This window comes from Podarcis raffonei, chromosome 3 (assembly GCF_027172205.1).
Source record: "Podarcis raffonei isolate rPodRaf1 chromosome 3, rPodRaf1.pri, whole genome shotgun sequence".
Lineage (NCBI taxonomy): Eukaryota > Metazoa > Chordata > Lepidosauria > Squamata > Lacertidae > Podarcis > Podarcis raffonei.
In genome coordinates, this window is record NC_070604.1 from 80646834 (window position 1) to 80668491 (window position 21658).

The 21658-nt window shown below is 41.0% G+C and overlaps 1 protein-coding gene and 1 long non-coding RNA gene across 3 annotated transcripts in view; one reads left to right on the plus strand and one right to left on the minus strand.

Annotated features, from left to right (window-relative positions):
• The window catches only part of WDR64 (WD repeat domain 64), a 76823-nt gene that overhangs the window by 19861 nt on the left and 35304 nt on the right, over positions 1 to 21658 (plus strand). For both annotated transcript variants that reach the window (XM_053382636.1, XM_053382634.1), the window contains exons 3-10: positions 598 to 700; positions 1901 to 2004; positions 6935 to 6964; positions 9202 to 9312; positions 11346 to 11563; positions 11975 to 12109; positions 13875 to 13954; positions 18982 to 19121. In XM_053382636.1, the coding sequence (XP_053238611.1) occupies positions 658 to 700; positions 1901 to 2004; positions 6935 to 6964; positions 9202 to 9312; positions 11346 to 11563; positions 11975 to 12109; positions 13875 to 13954; positions 18982 to 19121 (861 nt within the window). In that variant the 5' untranslated portion in view covers positions 598 to 657. The remainder of the gene's footprint in view (positions 1 to 597; positions 701 to 1900; positions 2005 to 6934; positions 6965 to 9201; positions 9313 to 11345; positions 11564 to 11974; positions 12110 to 13874; positions 13955 to 18981; positions 19122 to 21658) is intronic.
• Positions 1991 to 11120, minus strand: LOC128410865 (uncharacterized). Its single transcript, XR_008329624.1, has 3 exons — positions 10147 to 11120; positions 5751 to 5903; positions 1991 to 2761 (listed from the first exon to the last, which is right to left on the minus strand). It is a non-coding gene; the product is annotated as an uncharacterized LOC128410865 (long non-coding RNA).

Sequence of the window (21658 nt, forward strand, 5' to 3'; positions counted from 1 at the left end):
TTCCGCAGTTTGGTCAAACTCATGCTGGTAGCTTCGAGAACACTGTCCAACCACCTTGTCCTCTGTCATCCCCTTCTCCTTATGCCCTCCATCTTTCCCAACATCAGGGTCTTTTCCAGGGAGTCTTCTCTTCTCATGAGGTGGCCAAAGTATTGGAGCCTCAGCTTCACGATCTGTCCTTCCAGTGAGCATTCAGGGCTGATTTCCTTAAGAATGGAGAGGTTTGATCTTCTTGCAGTCCATGGGACTCTCAAGAGTCTCCTCCAGCACCATAATTCAAAAGCATCAATTCTTCGGCGATCAGCCTTCTTTATGGTCCAGCTCTCACTTCCATACATCACTAATGGGGAAACCATAGCTTTAACTATACGGACCTTTGTCGGCAAGGTGATGTCTTTGCTTTTTAAGATGCTGTCTAGCTTTGTCATTGCTTTTCTCCCAAGAAGCAGGCGTCTTTTAATTTCGTGACTGCTGTCACCATCCATCTGACTACTACTGACTTTTAAATATATGTAGAGTTTTAAATATATGCCATCATTTCTCCATGCAGTTTAGGTTCTTCTTATGTGGTGCTGCGTTTTGTTTGGCTTGTTTTAGATCTTTGGATATTATATACTGGAGGGTGATGCTCTTGCTGCCCAGCTTGATGAAGAAAATATGGTTTTCCTGGTATCCAAAAAGCAGCGGATTTCAAAAGCAGGTAGGATCTTTTAATGTTCTCTCCCCTTATTGAACTTCTGCATAATGTGTCATCAGATGTGGGCAGAACAATATATTGCCCCTCCTCCTCTCCCAGTAAGCAACATTAGCCCACCCGCCGGGAAGTCAGAGTAGTGGCTCCACCCATTCAGTGAACAGCTTCTGGTTGCAAATCTATACACACTTGCTGGAGAGAAAGCTCCATGCACTCAGAAATGTTTATGTCTGAATAGACCTGCCCAGGATTGAACTGTGCCTGCTATTATAGGGTTCCTGTTAGACTCTTATGTAATTAAAGCAGATTTCCCAAACAGTTCGTTGATTTTCTTTTTTTAAAATCACAGCATTTCTGTTGTAACTCTGAGTTGCATTTTTCTCCAGCCAAAAGACAACTAGCAAACCCCTCCATTGGCATCACCAAAGTCGCACCCAAGAAACTCCCTATATGATCATATTGTTAATATAGCAGAAGTTCAAAATCAGAGCATGATGCTTTTTTATATTTATAAAAGTATGTTTCCATAAGTCTCCAAAGATGCCATATTGTACATTTTTAATGCATTCTATGGCTCTGCTGCAACCATCTGTTCATTTGTACTCACGTATGAACTGCTCTTGACAAAAACTGCTTGTAATTCTATTGTAAATGCCCTCACTGGTTTTTAGCCATTACTTTTATTTTATTTTATTTATTTTACAACATTTACCGGTATATACCACTTAACAGAAAGGCCCTAAGCAGGTCACGAAGAACAATAGAAATTATCTACTTAAAATAAAGCATTAAAAACAAGTTGGCATAAAAGTTTATAAAAACATTTTTTTAAAAAATCAGTTTAGTTCTCACTGAGTTGGTATATTTGCCTCTGGACTGTACCATTTCTTTACAAGTAGGGATGGGGGAGAAATTCTATTTGTTCACGTTTAAAGGTGGATCTCCCTAATTTGCTCTTTCCAAAACAATTACATACGATTTTGCAGTGTAGTTATCCAGCAATTAACATGTACTAAAATGCATATATTTAGTGAAAACTACAAATTTCTAAAATGAATTATATTAGGGGAAATTTCTCTGCAAAGACATGTCTGTTAGGGAAAATACCATATAGATGTGTATCTCGCCTTGTTACTAACTGTGTGCATTACTTAATTCCTAGAAGTTTTGTTGTTCAGATTTTATAATGTATTTTGTCTTTGGCAGGAGTCAAGAGACGTGATGTAATAAAGTGCATAGTGAAAGTACCACAGCTGGATTTTTTAGTAGTAGCATCACAAAAAGGGATGCTGTCCGTTTTCTCCAGCCAGGTAATTTTTGAAGTAAACTAGATTTGTTTTCTCTATGGTACAGAGCACTTTCTAATATGAACAGCAAATTACAATTGTAAATGCACCTGCCCTTTGGTTATATATGAGTGAGATAGTCAAGCAAACGTCTGCCATACAAGAGATATCTGGCTTCAGGTTCCTGAAATACGTAGGCATTTAATACCATTTTCATATTTTATTCAGGCCCAAATTCAAACAAAGTAAGAACAGGTCACTAGAAAGTGTTCTGTGGAAGCTTAATTGAAGTAAATGGCCATTGCACAAACTGAAACTGTGTTATTGCCCAGGCCACCTTAGTTTGGATGATGCATTAGTAGGAAAAGAAGCTCTTGGTATATTGCTTTCTCTTCCTTCTAAAACATAATGCACCCATCCTTTCCCACTCATTCAGACAAAGGCTTTCAGAAAAATGAGTAGCATACACAGACATTTAATACATATTGTTCAAAAAATTGTATGACTTAGAAACCAGTTCTCAGCATCCCAACACTCTATCGTGACAAAGATGAGAATTATGCAGGTAAAAATTCAGGATCATCCAGATAGGAGCAAGCTTGATGGTCAATGGCTGGGATCTCCAGGAGCAGGTTCAGTCTGACAAGTTAAGCCATTTCCACAGCAGGGTCCTCCATTTCCTTCCTTGTTGAGAATAGTAAAAACCTGCAGCTGGGCATTTTGGAAAAGGCTTTGACAAGGGGCACCCAACTCCAGCTTCACATCTTTGTGGAGGGACCTGCTGGGATGACATAAGAAGCTCTAATGGAATTTACAACAACGATGTAACCAGATTTTTTTTCAAAGTATGTGATGGAAACTGCTAAGAATGTAAAACATGGCAGTTCTACGTACCTGCTCCTTACCTGCTCCAGGTAAACCTAGAAGAAACATCTGTGTCAGAAATGGAGGGGCAATTCAGTGCTGGCAGTAGTGAGCTAGGTAGACCAATTATCCAACTTGGGAGAAGGCAGCTTCTGTCAGAGGCTGGTCCATTAGGGCAAATGGGGCACTGCCCCACCATCCTCATTCTGCCCTCAATCAGTCCATACCTGCCTATCTTTTTGTTTATAACCTGTCCATGGGTGGCAACGCCCTCCACCTTCTTCCTTTTGGGTCTCAGTTTTGCCCTTGCAGAGCGCAGAAGGGAGGAAAATGTGGGCAAAAGCAGGATTGGTTGGTTCAATATCTGCCCATCATGGGCTTAGGCACCACCCGCTGGTGGCCTCCCTTCCTTCCCAATGGGAACTACCATTGGAAGCTTCCCATTTTCCTAAAACAGAATATTAGAGTATAGGAGTGTACAAACATGGGAATCAGTATGACCATGCATAATTTGTGTGTGGAGGTCATGTACATATTAGTAAGCTGTTGAAAACCCATGTCTGAAATTTTATTAAAGATTTTATTGTTTTACAGAAGTATGTGTAATGTCTCTCATATTTTTTCCATGTAACATTTTTACAAATCAGTTTCATTTGTTGAGACATTAGGAAGAAAAGGGGTGGAGGGGGGGAAGATGGGTGGGGTCGGGTGGTGATGTTTCTATTTTGCTTAATGTATGTAGGGTTTGGTGTCAGCGTTGTTCGTGCCGGTTCTCTGCTGTTCACTTGGTGGTGAGAGAGGTTGGGGTTGGCCTAGGGTGTGGTTGTTTGTTTGTGATTGGCTATGGTGATCTTTGTTTTCGTGTGTGAGTGGGGTGGGTGGGTGTTTTGGATCAGCCATATTGATTTGTATGCTGTTGGTGGATTATTGTCATTGTCTTGTTGGGCTGTGGTGATAAAGGGGAGCCATACTGGGGTAAAGGCGTCTTCTTCTGTTTGTCCCCGTGTCAGTTTCAGTTTATTTGTTAATTTTTCTAGTAGGGCTCTTTCCCATACTATTTGGTACCATTGGTCCATGCTTACTCCTGACAGGTCTCTCTAGTGTCTGGTTATGGTGTTTCCGGCTGCTGAAAGTAGGTGGGTTATGAGTGCTTTGTGGTGTAAATGGGAATTGTTGTCTTGGAAGATGGTGTCTCAAAATAATCAATTCCATAAAACGTTGGCAGTTACCACTTGTATTTCATCCTTTTTTCTTTCTTTTTTGTAACCCGTTTAAGTGAGATGTTGGAAGAGGGGGAAGAAAAGCTATGCTAATAAATCTCCCAAGGATGCAACATCCTTTGTTTAAATGCAGCAGTAAACTACCCTGGCAGAAGGCACAAATATGAGGCTACGTGCTGTTTATTACCTTTATAGTTCTGTAGCTCTTGTGCAAGTAGCCTATGAAATGTCGTGACTATGCAGTAAGGCAGCAAAGCACACCCAGGGTTTCAATTTAATTAGGACACAATACTACGCATCATAGGCATGTACAAGATAATAAAAGATCCTTGCAGGTGATTAAACACTAAAGCAAGGCTGAGACATTTGGGAACTACTGAAGGAATGTGGGAGAAAACCTATTCAGTATCCCTGTACATTATATGTCTTTCACAGTTCTATGAAGAACTGCTCTAAAAAATAATCCCCCTCAGAGAGCTCCCAGCTGCTACCTAAGATTTTCCACTGATGTCACATTGACATCAGTACTTCCATTTCATTTCCAAAGCTCAAAAAAATATTACCTTACTTTTTGAAAGCTCTGCATGGAAATTTTGAGTCACATTAATATAACAGTCCCTGCTGTTGTGAAAATGGGAATAGGGTATGAGTGTGCCTACATCTTTGGCAGGTTATTAAGGATATAATCACACATGAGAATAAACCACTTGACTGATAGCACAGTTGGTTGGAGCGTGGTGCTGATAATGCCAAGGTTGCAGGTTCGATCTCCGTATGGGACAGGTGCATATTCAGGTTGGACTAGATGCTCCCCGGGGTCCCTTCCAACTCTGATTCTATGACTGTGAATGAGCATTCTGACAAATGGGAGGTTTCTCTTTGCAGTTTAAACCCAGCTGAAACAAGAGGCACTTGTGCGAAAAGTCCCTTAACATTATTTATTAAATTTGGATGCCGCTTTTCATCCAAAGACCACAGGACAGTTTACAACATAAAACTACAAAATGAAAATACAATACAGGGTGGCCCAAAAGTCGGTATACTGCTTTAAAATCCACTTTCTTTGTTTTTGACTCAAGCTCTCACCATTCACAATATCAGTAAAGAAAAATAATCCATTCATTTATTTATTTATTTATTTATTTATTTATTTATTAGTATTTATTAGTATTAGTATGCCTACTTTTGGGCTACCCTGTATACATAACAACAACAACAAACCAACAACCCCCATCCCACAAACGCATTTAAAAAGCCATAGATTGTTTAATCAACCAAAGGCCTGGTTGTAGAGAGGCAGTCCTTGAGGTATCATGGTCCTGAGCTGTTTAAGGCTTTATAGGTAAAAAACAGCACTTTGAATTGGTCCTGGAAACTGATTGGCAGCCACTGCAATCAGGCCAAGTTTGCTGTTATATGCTCAACCCGTTTTGACCTAGTGAGCAACCTGGCCCCTGAATTCTGCACCAGCTGAAGTTTCTGAACCATCTTCAGAGGCAGTCCCACATATAATGTGTTGCAGTAATCTAACACAAAGCTTACTAGAGCATAGGCAACAGACGTTAGGTTATCCCTGTCCAAATAGGAGCGCAGCTGGACCACCAAGCTGAAGCTGATGGAGGGCACTGTGCACCACTAAGGCCACCTGAGCCTCAAGCAACAGCAGAGGATTTAGAAGCTACATACCTGCTTCTTCAGAGGGAGTGTAACCTCATCAAGAGTAGGCAAACTCCCATCCAGCCTAGGGAACTACCCACTGACAGTCTTATCAGGATGGAACATCAGTTTGCTGGCTCTCATCCAGTCCATTACTGGGGTAAGACACCTCCACTGCCACACCTGCGGATGTAAAGAAGTTCCTCGATCAAAATGTTTCCAGCATCAATGTGGACATAGCTGATCATTTGACACATTTGCTCATGACAACAAACATCTGGAGTACAATGAAATAACAGTGAAAAATGCTTTGCCTTTTTATTCTAGAAATTATCTCACCATGAACATTTACCCCCCCCCCCAAATAATTTGAGAAAATCGTTTTTTAATGAGATAAAGAATTTACCATCCACTTTTTATGACTAAAAAAATGATCTTTAAATTTCCTGTCTTCAGCAAGATTCAGAAAAATTCCCATATTAGGACTGCCTTTAATCTCTGTAGTACCTCTAAGAGCAATATTTTTTTCTTGCACAAAACAGAATAACATTCAAAATAACCGTTAATATGTCTCAACATTTCTCTTTTTCTGCTTAAATTGCCTTTTGTAGGCAATCATCAATAAGTCCATTTTTTAAATAAAAAACAAAAAACCAAGCTCTTCCATTTTAAAAAATTATCTCAATGGTCTGATGTGTTTTCATGAGCAACAGTTCAGTTCAAAGCCTTTGACATACTGCAAATATTTGAATATGCTTCAGGGATGTTTGTCACAAACAATACACAGGGAATGCAAACCAATATCTTTGATACTTTCAAGTACACCAGCCAATTTTATGATCAACAACTTTGCTATTGGGAAGTTTTTTTGGAAACCAGTTAATAGAAAATTTGTAGTCAACCTCTTTTAATGCTGCTCATGGCAACCACCTCATTTTTTGATATGGGCACCTCATTTTGAACCCGAGGAAGCACTGTGAGTTTACTAAAACAATGTCTGTGTGTGCTCTGCGTGGTTTTGATTTTGTCGCAAACATGCTCTAGCCACACATGTTTTCTGAGAGCAGAGCAGAGGGAACTGTGACTGCATCTCACACTTCCTTACCTGGTTCTTGAAATGTTTACCTGGTTGCCACCAACCTGAGTTTAAATAGTATTATTTTTCTTGCAACTGTATCTCACTTACTTACATGATTTTTTCATTGATTTTCCAGATGAGGATCCTGACGAGCACAAGCATTCCCGTAAGTTGACTCTTTTTCTCAAAAATTCAATTACGAATTAGACATCAGTGAAGTGAAACAAGGACCTGTACATGTTTGTATTTGAAGCTCCCATATAATTTTGCATTGTGAACTACGCTGGGTTTGATAGCTTCATTATTTCCTATTCGAGTATGAAAATACTATCTATGGCATGATTATCTTACATATTTAGGTCAAAAGATGCATTAAAAAGCTGATTAAAAAGCTTGAAGGAGCGTCTCCACCCCCATCGTTCTACCCAGATACTGAGGTCCAGCACCGAGGGCCTTCTGGCGGTTCCCTCGCTACAAGAAGCCAAGTTACCGGGAACCAAGCAGAGGGCCTTCTTGGTAGTGGCACCTGCCCTGTGGAATGCCCTCCCAGCAGATGTCAAAGAGAAAAATAACTACCAAACTTTTAGAAGACATCTGAAGGCAGCCCTGTTTAGGGAAGCTTTTAATGTTTAATAGGTTATTGTATTTTAGTGTTCTGTTGGAAACCGCCCAGAGTGGCTGGGGAAACCCAGCCAGATGGACGGGGTATACATAATAAATTATTATATTATATATTATTATGATGTAATTCATGAAATCAAACCTATTTTTTGAGTCGTAAATAGTGGCAATAAGATTACTTTGGTAATTACTCATCCATCTTTAATTTACAAAAAAAAGCTTGGACAAAGCACTGACCACATTTCTTGAAAACTTGATTGTATTCTGACAACAACTTCCTGCAGTTTAGGAAAGTGTGGCTGCAATGTTACATATACTTCCTTGGGAGTAAGTCCGCTGAACAATTCTGAGTAAACATGCAAGTGACTTGTTCAAAGACTACCAAGTAGTTATTTATTAAAAATCATGGTACCAATGATGAAAGACTCTCTACTTTTGTATATGGGGGGGGGAGAGAGAGATACACATCTGTGCATTTACACACATACAAACAAAGTTATCTCATTTTAAACAGTATGAGTTATGCAGCTGTGTTTCTTTTTTGTTACCAAAATGCTGAGAAACCAAACTTAACTGAAATGTACACATAACTATACAGGTAATGTAGTTGCCATATTGTGTCAGGGCTATTCCCGCTACTACAAAGGGAGTCCACCTTCGCATCATCCATTCATTCACCGTATAGATTTTCCCCATTGCTACAATGAAGAATGCACTGCACATTCCCTTTTGGAACACCTTTTTGCCATTTTGGTTCAGAAAACCCATCTAAACTACCACAAACTTTTGATGCTGTGCTGCTAATCACGTTTGGAGATAATAGGTGTCTGAAGACAGAGAGAGGTTCCTTCAGATTAGGTGCATCATTTATCTGGGGACTAACTGCTGCCAGGTTGTTTGAAGAGAGTTGAGCTTGCTAGTTAGAGATTATTGTATTTAATGTCCAACAGCTGCTGCTGGCACAACAGTGAGTAATAAATTGATTCATTAGGATAACTTCTCTTCCCTGCTCTTGATTATGAGGTAGCATAATTTTCTCTTCTGACTGCATTCCCCAGGTGATCATATTACTTGAACTATGTTCTTATTATAAACATTTTTCCCATAGCAGGCCTGCCGGTTCCTTGCTGTACTCATTTGGACACAAATTATATAATTCTGCCATTGCAACTGATTCTCTTTTAACATAGTTAGATCTGGTTCATAATCATCACAGGCTGTAAACAGAACTTGAGGTTCTGCAATAATTTTGACAGCTATAGCCTCTTAAATTTAATTTAGAATCCATTAGCGTTTCAAATTGCTCTATACAAATAGCAGAGCATAGGGCAATATATCTTTGTGTAGCACCCACACACGATATGAAATTAATTTATAGCTGTGTTGAGGCGCAGAAATGTTAAAGGGTTTCCATCATAATCAGATGCAAGCAACTACAAAATGCCTGAAGCAGTCAATGTTTCAATTTCAGCTTGATTCTAGGGATATTGAAAAGCTAGGATGCACATGTAATCAACTATGAAAGTTATGTTATAAATTATTAAAATACTTCCACATCTTTATTCCACTGGCACAATATTTGTAATTCCATAAACACAACTTTATCACCAAATTCCCGCAAACTCAACTTTTACAGTTGTAGTTGATACTTCGACTATAAATATTCCTTGAATTATTCTTCTTTCCATAAATCATTCCTAAGGAGACTTTCAGACATCAATTAAAGATAAAGGTTGCAAACTAGCAAAGAGGTTGATTCTGCCAACGTTTCTCTTTAACCAGGACACCTCCTGGATCACTGGATGTGATTACCTGAGTCAGCTCAAGCGTGTTGTTGCTGTGACGGAAAGAACCATTATCATCTGGGATTATAAAACACAGGGCACTGCCATGGTAAGACACTGAGTCATGCAAGTGTGTGTGTATGTGCATATGCGTTTTGGGGGTAGGGGGACAAAACAAAAATCCAAAGAATGTTTTTTTGGTATTGTGCTACAGTTTAACTGAACTATTCTGCATTCTTGTTAGCATATCTCGTACTGAAGCATTATAGCTAGTAAGCAGCTGTATAGAGACTGGAGACTGGATTCAGTTCCTACATGCAGCAAATATCCTATCAGATCATGAAGGGATATAAGCCTGGGCAAGAGAGCTGTAGCTTCTCTGTCCAATTAGGACAAAAATAGACTTGACATGGGAAATCTGTGATTGGACAGTCTGGTAACTTTGGGGAGGGTGTTATTGTTAAAAGTAGCAGCAGGGGACTAGATTGGGACTACAGCACTGGGGGTGAGGATAATTCTTCCTTACCATTTCACTGTTTTAAATGGCCCAGCTTCTGTTGGTCACAGCTTCTGTTGGTCACAGACAGGTACCCAAAGCGTCTGCTCTACCACTGTGCTACAGCACTTCACTTATCTCTCTCTCTCTCTCTCTCTCTCTCTCTCTCACACACACACACACACACACACACACACACACACAAATTCTTTTATCAGGATAGTTGTCATAGTTTCTCCCAAAGCATTCTGGAAATCATAGTTTGTTGATATTGCTGAGAATTCTCCTGACAGTTCCCTAGTGTCCCTCTTATAGAACTACAGTTCTCAGGTTATTTAGTGGGTGGGGGTCAATATTAAACCTGTTTCTTTATGGCATAAGTATAACTCAGGGGTACAAACTACTTGTACAAACTACTCTCCTGGTATGTCCCACAGAGGAACTTACGGTCTTCAAATAAAAACATCCTGAAGGTCCCAGGCCACAGAGAGGTTAGGCTGGCCTCAACCAGAGCCAGGGCTTTTTTGGCTGTGGCTCCAATCTGTTGGAACGCTCTGTCACAAGAGACTAGGGCCCTGCGGTACTTGACATCTTTCCGCAGCGCCTGCAAGACGGAGCTGTTCTGCCAGGCCTTTGGTCGGGGTTCAGTCTGACTCCCTCTTCCCTTTCATAAGAACTTGCATGAAAGTGGCCTCCCAATTTTTCTCACAGGCCCATATAAGTTCAGCATAAACAGTTGGGCCTGGTGAACATTTAAGGTCCCCAACCCTAATCTGCGGGTTGCCATCTGATTGGATTTTATTCTGATCCTCATCTGATTTGAGGATGTATTTTAATTGATTGTCTGATTTTATGTTAATGTGTTATACATTTGATGTTAGCCGCTCTGAGCCCGGCTTCGGCTGGGGAGGGCGGGATATAAATAAAATTTATTATTATTATTATTATTATTATTATTATTATTATTATTAAGCAGACGTTTTTGTGAATGGCATACTATCAAGTATATTTATTTCAAGGGACAAGGCAAGCGCATCCTCCGTCCCCTTTATTATTTGTTTCCGCCATTGAGCCACTAGCTGCTGAGATAACGGAGAATCAAGAGATTAAAGGGATACAGATAAATAAAACAGCAAAAAATAAAGCTCTACGCAGATGATACCGTGTTAACTCTAGCAAATCCTATGCAGTCTTCAACAGCACCAGAGAAACGAATGTGGAAGTGTGGCTGCATATAAACAAATAAAGCAAAAACAGAAATTATAGGAGTAGATACTGGAAAGGAGGGGTGGGGGGAACAAAGGGATAATTTTGATTTCCATTGGTCTACTAAACTAGTGCATTATTTATAGAATTACGTAACACAAGACCTTCAGGAATGCTGCAAAAATAACTGTGAAGAGTTAATTAATGAATGTCAGTTGCTTTTGGCAGCATGGCAGAAATTGAACCTGTTTGAAAAGGTTTGTGTACTACTTAGGCATATTTGACAAGCTAGGATATATATCTCACAGGTTGCAGCCAGGACTTTCGAACTATCTTCTCACATAATTTTCTGAATAGCATCTTTAAGGCAAGAATACTTATTGGTGGATTAATAGAATAAATGCCAAAACATCTAATAGACAGTCTGCTTTATTTCATAGGACAATTGTTTTATCATCAAACCCGTGGAACATTGCGTTATTTGTGTTTGTGCTGTTCAGCGACCAGCAGAACTACTAGTGAAGGATGACATCTTACTGGGGGATGACGGGGGATACGTAAATATGTATACCATGACCAGCGATGACTTCGGCCTAAAGCAATCTAAAGCTAAAAAGAAAGCGCAAATTATGGTTATCGATTCTAGGAAATTCAAAAGGTAAGTCCAGATACTTTGACAATTCTCATTATTGAGACTGAAAGTTATTGTTTTTAAATAGAGCCCATGATGGGAAGTTTCCACACTTCTTGACACAAAGAGAACATAAATATTGTATAGAGCAGGCATCCCCAAATTCGGCCCTCCATCATCCCTGACCACTGGTCCTGTTAGCTAGGGATGATGGGAGTTGTAGTCTCAAAACAGCTGGAGGGCTGAGTTAGGGGATACCTGGTATAGAACAATGGGCCAGGTTTTCCTTGACATCAGTAGGCTACGGTTAGAGCAAACCATGAAGAATCCCATTTCAAATTATTTACTTGGTATAGAGATTATAATTTATATTCCAATTGAGCTCAGTTTCTTATATATGTAGATATTTGAATTAGTATTTTGTTTTATCACCCCCAGCATTAGACGCAAGCTACATGAGGACTGGGTTGTGAAAGTCAAATACTTTCCAGCCTTGAATTGTTTTGGATCCTGCTCTTTGGACAGTGTTCATTCTTTGGTTTTGGATGACCTGAGAAGACTTGAAGACAACACGTAAGTCCTTATTGTACTATATATTATTTTCATACAGATAGTCACACGTATGGGTTAAATCAAATTGAAAACTTTAAGGGAATTGTGAGTTATATGAGCTGTGAGGTTTTTTTAATGAAATCAAAATTAGTTATCTAAAGCCTACCAAAGTGATCTTTCATACAACTATCTTGCAAATTAGGACACACTGTTAGTCTGAAATGTTGGTTTCTTTCTTGTACACAATAGAAGTGACATGAAATTTCATTCAGGTAGGTAGCCATGTTGGTCTGACGCAGTCGAAATAAATTTTAAAAAATAAAAAAAATGTCCAGTAGCACCTTAGAGACCAACTAAGTTTGTTCTGGTTATAAGTTTTTGTGTGCATGCACACTTCACTAAAGCTTATACCCAGAACAAACTTAGTTGGTCTCCAAGGTGCTACTGGACAATGTTTTAATTTTTTAATGAAATTTCATGTTTACAATTTCAACAGTCATTTGAAGATTTTTGTCTTTTTATAATACTAAAGAAGATATAGTACATGCTATAAAGTACAAATAGGTAATTATCAGAAAAAAGCAAACATCAGCATTAACTAACATTCCCCCCCAAATATCATTCAAACACATGATGAATACCATAACATTATAAAGTAATACACACACACACACAATGTAGAGTCAAATACAAAAAAAGGGTTTGCTCCCACTACATAGGACTATAGGAAGTTGCCTAATACAAGACAAGCCTGTCAGGAGTGCGTGCAGGAGCCAGGCGCTGTGACCGGTAGGGCTTTGCAGAACTGGGGCTTTCCTAAGTTTGTTCTGAAGAGGCAAGGCCCAGGTGAGGCCGATTGGTAACTCACAGCACCTGGTGGCAAGAGGGATATAAGGCCAGCATTTCCCTTTGGCTCTTTGCCACAGCAACACACTTCCTGCCTTGGGCCTCTTGACTCCTTGCTTCTGGATCCTCGGACCCTTGGCTCCTTGACTCCTGGTTTCCTGACCCTCAGACCCTTGGCTTCTTGACTCCTGGTTTCCTGACCCTCGGACTCTTGGCTTCTTGACTCCCGGCTCTCAGACCCTTGGCTTCCTGACTCCTGGCTTCCTAGCTCCTGTTGCTGCTCCCACCCCGATGTCCTCAGCCGGGACTTCGACCGCCCTTAAACCGGACCGTGACAAAGCCATTGATCTAACTCAGTACTGTCTGCCCTAGTTGGCCGTGGCTCTCCAGGGTTGTAGGCAGGCTTCTCTCCAGCCCTACCTGTAGGTGCTGGGGATTGTACCACTGAGCTGTGGCCCTTCCAACTTCTTGAACGAGGGAGAAATAAAGGGGCAAAGAAGGGCAGAGCCTCTGCCCCAGCGAAGCCACCAGAGCAGAATACTTATTTATATGGGGTTATAGAGATAAAACAAGGAGACAGAGAGCCATAAGAGAAGGAACTGTGAAAAAGAGTTAGGTGTAGAAGGATGTCTGAGCTTCCAGCCTTGGTGGCGAGCCCAGGGATAGCAGACGGAATTTACAATTTTTATTTCTGAAGGGACTTTGTGATGGGGGGGGGGTCCTTTCCTCCCTGAGGAGTTGAGGACTCACCAGGCAGAACCTGGAGTAAGGATCTGATCCTGGGCTCCAAGGGCTCCTTGGTGATGTTTCGGGAACAAAAAACTGGACAATTATGTACTGCTTTGGCAGTACTCCTTCCATTTTGGAAGAGAGAACAGGCTACCACCCTTGCATAAGACTTTATAGCCTTATTTGATCACATGTTTTCTTGTCATTGCAGACCTGTTAGGGAGTTCTCAGTACCAAGGGGAGTTAACGCTTTCACATACTGTGGGAAAGCCAATATTGTTGTTACTGGGGGTAGGTAAAAATGCTTTCAGTCTACTAAATAAGTCTTGGTGATCGTTTCCAAAATTTCTCGGTTGCTAAATAATTGCAATGTTATTGCTGCTGCCTACAAAACATAAATAATAATAATAATAATTATTATTATTATTATTATTATTATTATTTCTATAATGCCCTCATCCACTGATCCCAGGGTGTTTCACAACATAAAAACACAAAAATGCATACTATAACAACAAACAAAAACAATACCTCCCACAGGTTAAAAGACCACAGATTGCTTAAGCAGCCAAAGGCCTGGGAGAAGAGGAATGTTTTTGCCTGGATCCTAAAGATAGGCAACAAAGGGACTTGGTGAGCCTCCTTGGGGAGAGCATTCCACAATGCGGAGCCACCACAGAAAAGGCCTGTTCTCACGTTGCCTGACCAATGCCTCACTTGGTATAAGGCTACTTCCTATTTTCCTGTGCTGAGTCCTGACAACAATGTACCAGCTGCAATTTGCATCAGTCTCTGGATGAAGTAGCAGCATCAAGGCAATCCTGCCATATTCTAATGTGAGGGAGAAGCAGACGGTAGACATAGTCTTCCTATATAGTATCATATCAGACTGTTGGTGTTTCTCCTAGTTGTCTGCCATGTTTCATGCCTGGGATGTAGGTTTGTTATAGAGAAAGTGAAATAATCATCTCAAATTGCAGATGGAACACCTAGGCTTTGCTAGGTTAGTATTCAGCATCACAATGAGCCTCCAGTTGTTCAGATCAGCAGTGTTGAACAGCAGTGAGCATGTGGAATAATTGACAATAAATACCATATTGGCCTGAATATAAGCCGCACCCGAATATAAGCCTCCCCTTTAAAATTGGGGGGGGGGAGAGAAGGAAGAAAACATATCCGAATATAAACCACTCCATTCCTTGCTGCTCCTGGCTGCATAACGGGGGGGGGGGGCGTAGCCACGCTGCATTGCCAGTGGCCTTTCCCCTTCTTCGCTGTCTCCCTTCCTGGTCTTGGGGGAGAGGATCGAGGACTATGTGCGGGGCATTGTTTGCTCCTGGCTGCGTACTGTAAGGTTGCAAATATAAGTCGCACTTTAACTTTTCATGGTCGGAATTTGGGGGGAAAGAGAGGCTTATATTCAGGCCAATGCAGTATGTCTAAAACTGAGCACATTTGGGTCCAGCTATAGCACTACTCTATGAAACTCAATCAGCAGAGAAAAATAAAAATGTCTGATGCTAAATATAGTTAGGTTACCGATATCCTCTTATTGATTAGCAGAGAGAGTGTGGCTGAAATATTCAACATCTTATTCCCTGTAAAATAAAAATTGACATCCTAGCAATAATTTTTACCGAATTACACAAACATTTGCTGAATGCATTGATCATGCAACTAAAACAAGAACTTATTTAAGAAATGAGTCAGCTGCTCCTAAATACTAATACTTGGGACTAAAAACAATTTATACTTAGTATTAATTGCTAGGCTGTCCATGGCTGTTGCCGTACAGTTCTAATAAAGTGCTGTCAGGTCTTGCCTGTCAGTGGAATAATGTTGTTTTAAATCATTTGAAAAACTGAGTTATAACTCAGTAAACCTTTGCTGATAAAACTGTCTTTTCATCATTTTGCTCAGAAGTATTGGAAGAAGGTTGAACAGAGAGTGTATTCTTTTATTGCTCATCATTCATGTCAACATAATTCTTAGAAGTCATAAATTTAATGAATGCTGCAGATGTCTAGCTGCCTTCAAATCCTTTTTATACATTGTTACACAGCCCAAAGTCTGCCTAACACTTTCTCTGAGCCAGTTCTATATAGCACATGCTGTTTTTTGACAAATACAGGGAACTATGTAATTGCTTATGATTTTTTCCATTCACACCTACCCACACCTGATCGTCACACTGTTCTCTGTTTGAGGGACAGCTGCTTCCATGTGTCATCATCAACACCACCAAAAAAGCATCCCTACTGCCTGCCTGCTGGGCTGACATTTGAGATGAAAGATGCATAAGAAATAACAGAGCTTTATTCTTGGAACTCAAAGAAGTTTCATTGAAAGTTGAGTGCAGTCTTATGCCTAGTCACAGAGACATAACAGTGATACAAAACAACCTTTTTAACTTTGTGCCTTCCCCATGCTTTGAACTACAGCCACCATCATCTCTGACTATTGGCCATGCTAGCTGGGGCTGATGGGAGTTGGAGTCCAAAAAAACCTCTGGAGGGCACCAAGTTGAGAAAGCCTGGTATAAGCATTTCTCAGGTTATTCTTCAAAACATGGTGGCTGCTTCCTTACGCTAGGGACAGTAATGGAAAAGTAGAAGAAGATGAATGGTTTGGAAAAACTAGCATTATGCTAGACCTTCTTGATTTTTTCTTTAAAATGCAAGGTGTACATCTGTAAAGACTGAGAGCAGTTTTTCAAGTACATGTATTGTAATTGGCTTCTCAAATACATGGCTGGGAAATGAAGCACAGCCCTTTGCCGTAAAGGCTAACAGCAAACATGCTGAAGCCAGAGCCTATCCAGGTGCTAAATAAATCATTTTAAAATTGTGTTACTGAAACATTTCAGTAAACCAGCCACCCCCGTCTAAAATAGCTAGTCACAAAGTATTAGTTTGAGCAATTTATACATTCTTTGGTTACCTGCTTTCTAGATGTGCCTGTTTTTTTCAACAGAGGATCAATCAGTCCTAGTCAGAACAGGCTGACACTGTGATAAGGTGTCAGGAACAGAGCATGGTTCCTTAAAACCTCTGCAGTCACTATCAGGGTAGCAGTTGCTCCCCCTAAAAAAGATGGGAGGAAGAAGAGTTTGGATTTGGTATCCCACTTCATCATTACCCTAAGGAGTCTCAAAGCGGCTAACAACAAACACTCTATGAGGTGAGTGGGGCTGGGAGACTTCAAAGAAGTGTGACTGGCCCAAGGTCACCCAGCTGCTGCATGTGGAGGAGCGGAGACGTGAACCCGGTTCACCAGAATACAAGTCAACTGCTCTTAACCACTACACCACACTGGCTCTTGTTAAGTTCAAAGGAATCATATGCATGGGAGAAGGATACCAGATCTGCATGAAACATGATGAATAGAGACTCCAGTGTCACAGGGTGGTATTCAACCAAGTTTTACTCAGAGAAGGCGCACTGAAATTAATGGATCCTTAGTCATGCTAGCCACATGACCCGGAAGCTGTACGCCGGCTCCCTCAGCCAATAAAGCAAGGTGAGTGCCACAACCCCAGAATCAGCCACGACTGGACCTAATGGTCAGGGGTCCCTTTACCTTAACCCTAATTTCAATGGGTCTCTTTGGGATATTCTTCTCTCTATTGCTCTGATATGCCTTCAGTTTGACTGAAGATGGTATGTGCTTCCATTCAAGAAGCGACAGGGGTCTGTTCCATCTGGCATGTCTCCACGCCAAGACAAATGTGCAGTGGGTTCTCATCCAAGAGATGTTGTTTGCAGATGACGCAGCTTTCACAGCACACTCTGAGGAAGCTCTACAGAGACTCATCAACCACTTTGCCCAAGCCTGCTTGGAGTTTGGCCTCACCATCAGCCTGATGCAGACCAACATCTTGGCTCAGGATATTGCCAGTACTCCACACATCAGCATGGGTGACCACACGCTTGAGGTGGTAGACAATTTTGTCTACCTGGGCTGTAGCATAACCAGCAACTTCCATTGACACTGAGCTGTACAAGCATATTGGCAAGATAGCGAAGGCAATGGCTCATCTTTCCAAAAGGGTATGGAGGAATGTGATGCTAACAGCTCCCAAGATGAAGATCTACCAGGCTTGTGTGCTGAGCATGCTGCTTTATGGAAATGAGTCATAGGCAATGACTCACTATCTGCCAAGAGCAATGCCTCAATGCCTTCCGTATGTGCTGCATCAGGAAGATTTTGGGCAGCACATGGTAGGACAGAGTCTCAAACAAAGATGTGCTCTTCGAAGCTCACATTCCCAGTATGTTCGCACTTATGTCTCAGAGATGTCTAAGCTGGCTTGGTCATGTACACAGAGTGGCAGATGGCAGGATCCCCAAGGATGTGCTTTATGGGGAGTTGGCTTGAGGCACCATGCCTGTTGGCAGACCAACTCTGCTATAAAGATGTCTGCAAATGTGAAATGAAGGCAACACCAACCTTGCCGTGGAAATTCCTTGCAGATGACCACAGTGCCTGGAGACAGTCAGGTTGTGTATCCACATCAATGGCCACAGGAGGAATGACTTCTGGGAGTAGCCCAGAGAGAAGAAATGCTATGGTGCATCCAACAGCAAAACTGGATGCCTGCATTTGCCCCAGCTGCAATAAGATATGTCTCTGCTGTATCAGTCTCAGCAGCTACAGCTGGGACTGTAACTCTCCAACAGTTTGACTTAACCCTCAGTGGTGGACTCTTCCATTGACCCTCAAGAGCAATGGAGGCCAACAACTAACTCTGCATAATATTTAGAAGAAAACCACCCAGAGTGGCACTGCACAATCTGTGACTGTGGTGGTCAGACACATAACACCTACTACAAAGGTGCTTAATATACAGTTATCTAAGCAGGAATAAGGACATAGAGAGGAAACAGAATTCTCCCCTCCCCCCATTAGACCAGTTAGCTAAGAATTCCCATGTGGTACTTGCAATATCAACACAGTATTACATGCAGCTACAGAAGAAAGTAATACAAATCCCACAAATTTGCTTCTGACAGGCTAATAGCTCAGACAAACTCAGACAAAGAGCTTTCCCACCCTCCAAAATGGAGGTTACATCTTAAAATGGCAACATGTTGGATTGAGATGCATAGAAAAAATAACCATACAAGTGTAAGCACTGCCGCCGCCCCCCACAAACTGCTAAATGATATGGTAATAATAATAATCTCATATCATGTACCAGTCTGTGATGATGATGATGATGATGATGATGATAATACCACAGTATATTAATAACTCTACCAGTATTGAGTTGTTGTGCAGCCCAGGTAACAGGCTCACTGGTCCATTCCTTTCTCCAGGAGATGATAAAATTCTTCGTTTGTGGCATCCTAACATCAATACGAAGCCAGTGGGGAAGCTGATGGGACATTTATTTAGCATAACAGAGATTGTCACCAATGAAAAGGACCAGCACATTATTAGCCTTTCGACTGCAAAGGTAAACTACTTTTTCACTGTGTCCTACTGAGAGAAGCTGCTGCTTTCTCCTCTCATGAGTCAGTAAAAATTTATATATATATATATATATATATATATATATATATATATATATATGGAGATGAGACAACCCACAATTTTTCCTTTGAGGTATCTTCTGCATTCTAGTTCATATAGATATAGGCAGTGCTTTTTTTCTTCAAAAAATGGTCAGGGGTACTCTGATTTTCCTACTCATATTGAAATACTGCCCCTCAATAAGGCCAAACTTAGATTCACAAAATATTTAGGGGTATGTGGGCCCCTGCGTCCCCCCAGGAAAAAAAGCACTGGATATAGGAGGTAGTCAGCTGTACAGTGCATTAGTCCAAAACGACTCTTTTCAATGTTTCCCCGAAGTTTCTATTTAAATCCCTTTTCCCCAATCAAAATGTTGAATATATTGGAAAAGCCCAGGGAAGCAGTATATAAACATATGGCAAATGGCTGCATGAAGAAAGGGATAGTATAGAAAATCTTGTTAACATATATCCATTTGCAAATAGGGAAATTGTTTATTTATCTGGCATTTCTAAAAAGAATCTGCATTAACATCATGGTGACTCCAATACGTTCTTTCCTCTTTCTTTAGTCCCAAAGGGACTTCATGCAGTCTAGAGCAGGCATCCCCAAACTCAGCCCTCCAGCTGTTTTGGGACTACAGTTCCCATCATCCCTGACCACTGGTCCTGTTAGCTAGGGATTATGGGAGTTGTAGTCCCAAAACAGCTGGAGGGCCGAGTTTGGGGATGCCTGGTCTAGAGCCTGGTATTACCTGGCCATGAGTTTGAATTTCTCTAGAGACTTCAGAGAAAAAGTAAACAAACAAACAAAGCACAATCAGTGCAATCTTGATCCTTTCTGTGTTTTACCCATATATTTTTCACTCTTGATACTTGTACTGGAATATAACACTTAAAAATAATATTGGAATATACATTTATAGTGTTGTGAGTTTGGGGGAAGTAGGCTGTATGCCAAGACCCTTCTAGTGCCTGAGCCCCACTTCTAATTCTTGGAATAGCTTCCGGTGAAGTGATAGCCTGGGTGATGGGCCATTAAGGGGAACAAAGGAAGTGGATCTGTGCAAGATGGCAAAAAGTGGAGGCCCCTCCCCCAGCTGGTGGGTAGTTAGAAAGACAAAGTCTGAGAGCCGAGAACTGGAGGGATGTGAAGTAGGAGCAATGCTTTTTTCTGAGTTTGCTCAAGGGTACGCAGTACTGGCACCCTTTTCCACAAATGTTAAAAGTGTAGCACTTACTGTAAGTACTTCATGGTCAGTACTATGAAGTCTTTTTCTTAAAAAAAAATGCACTGGGTAGAAGGAAAGCTGCAAGCTGGGAAGTGAAAGAGTCGAGCAGTGTATCTTAATATATTAATATAATAATAATTATAATATAATATAAATCATAATAAATTAATAATAAAAATATAGCAATATAGCTGCCAGGTGTAGCAAGGAGATACATCTTACTATATCCCTATAGTATCAAAAGGGTATTTTCTGTTTTCCCATCAGCCTACCATTGCATGAATGAGCTCTTGGCAAGCCCAGCCAGAGTCCACTGTATTCTTTGTTTGTATCAAGGCAAAACAAAAGCCTTCTGGAAACTATTAGAGGGAATTAAGAAGACTTAGCATTGCTGATGCAAGCGCAACACCAGAGTGGGGAATTGAGTTCCAGTATCTGCTTCCCTACTTACGTTCCATTCACTACCTGCTGTGACTCTGCTCTCCTGAGGGTGAAGAACAGCAGCATTCCTTGTCAGATTATGGCTGCGAATTAATTTGGCCTGATAAAGCTGATAAAATGGGGCGGGGGGAGTAATTAAATCAAGTAAAAGTGTGAAATTGAACAAACCAGAGGAAATGTGAGGTTGGCCACAATTCAAAGAGCTCACATCCAGAAATGAAGAGGCATGGCGAATGGTCTCAGCCCTTGAAATGTCAGTACATTATGTTATCTGCATCCCTCTCTCCTGAGTGGTGAGAGGTTTTGAAGATTACCTGAGATGGTGGTATTTATTTACACATTTACACAAGCTGAGTATAAGATGGTAGGGCTCACAGCATTAAAACTCCAGCAGATCATGCTCTCCTATTAGGTTTTGGGGGGGTTGGAGCAAAGCCATGCTTTTGAACTTGACGCAGAGAGGAAGCCAAGTTTAGGTGTCTTCCCAGCTCGAAATGAGACTGGGCCAGATTATCTGTGGTCTAAAAACAGATGGAAACAATTTAGGGAAAATCCAGTAAGACAACCATTTGATGAAGACATCATGTGGCTGCCCCATATCAGTGAGCAAAGTGCAGCAATTCCACATTAGGTTTCCAAGGGTGCTTCCAGAGGATCTATATACTGGGCAATCATCCTGATTTTTTTGCAGGGAGATTAGACAATGTTGGCTATTTAATGAGTATTCTGAGTTGTTTGCAGGAAGGTTTGTTGATGTTGCATCAGAGCAAGTTCTCATTCTACGCAGTGCATTTTCTCATTACTTT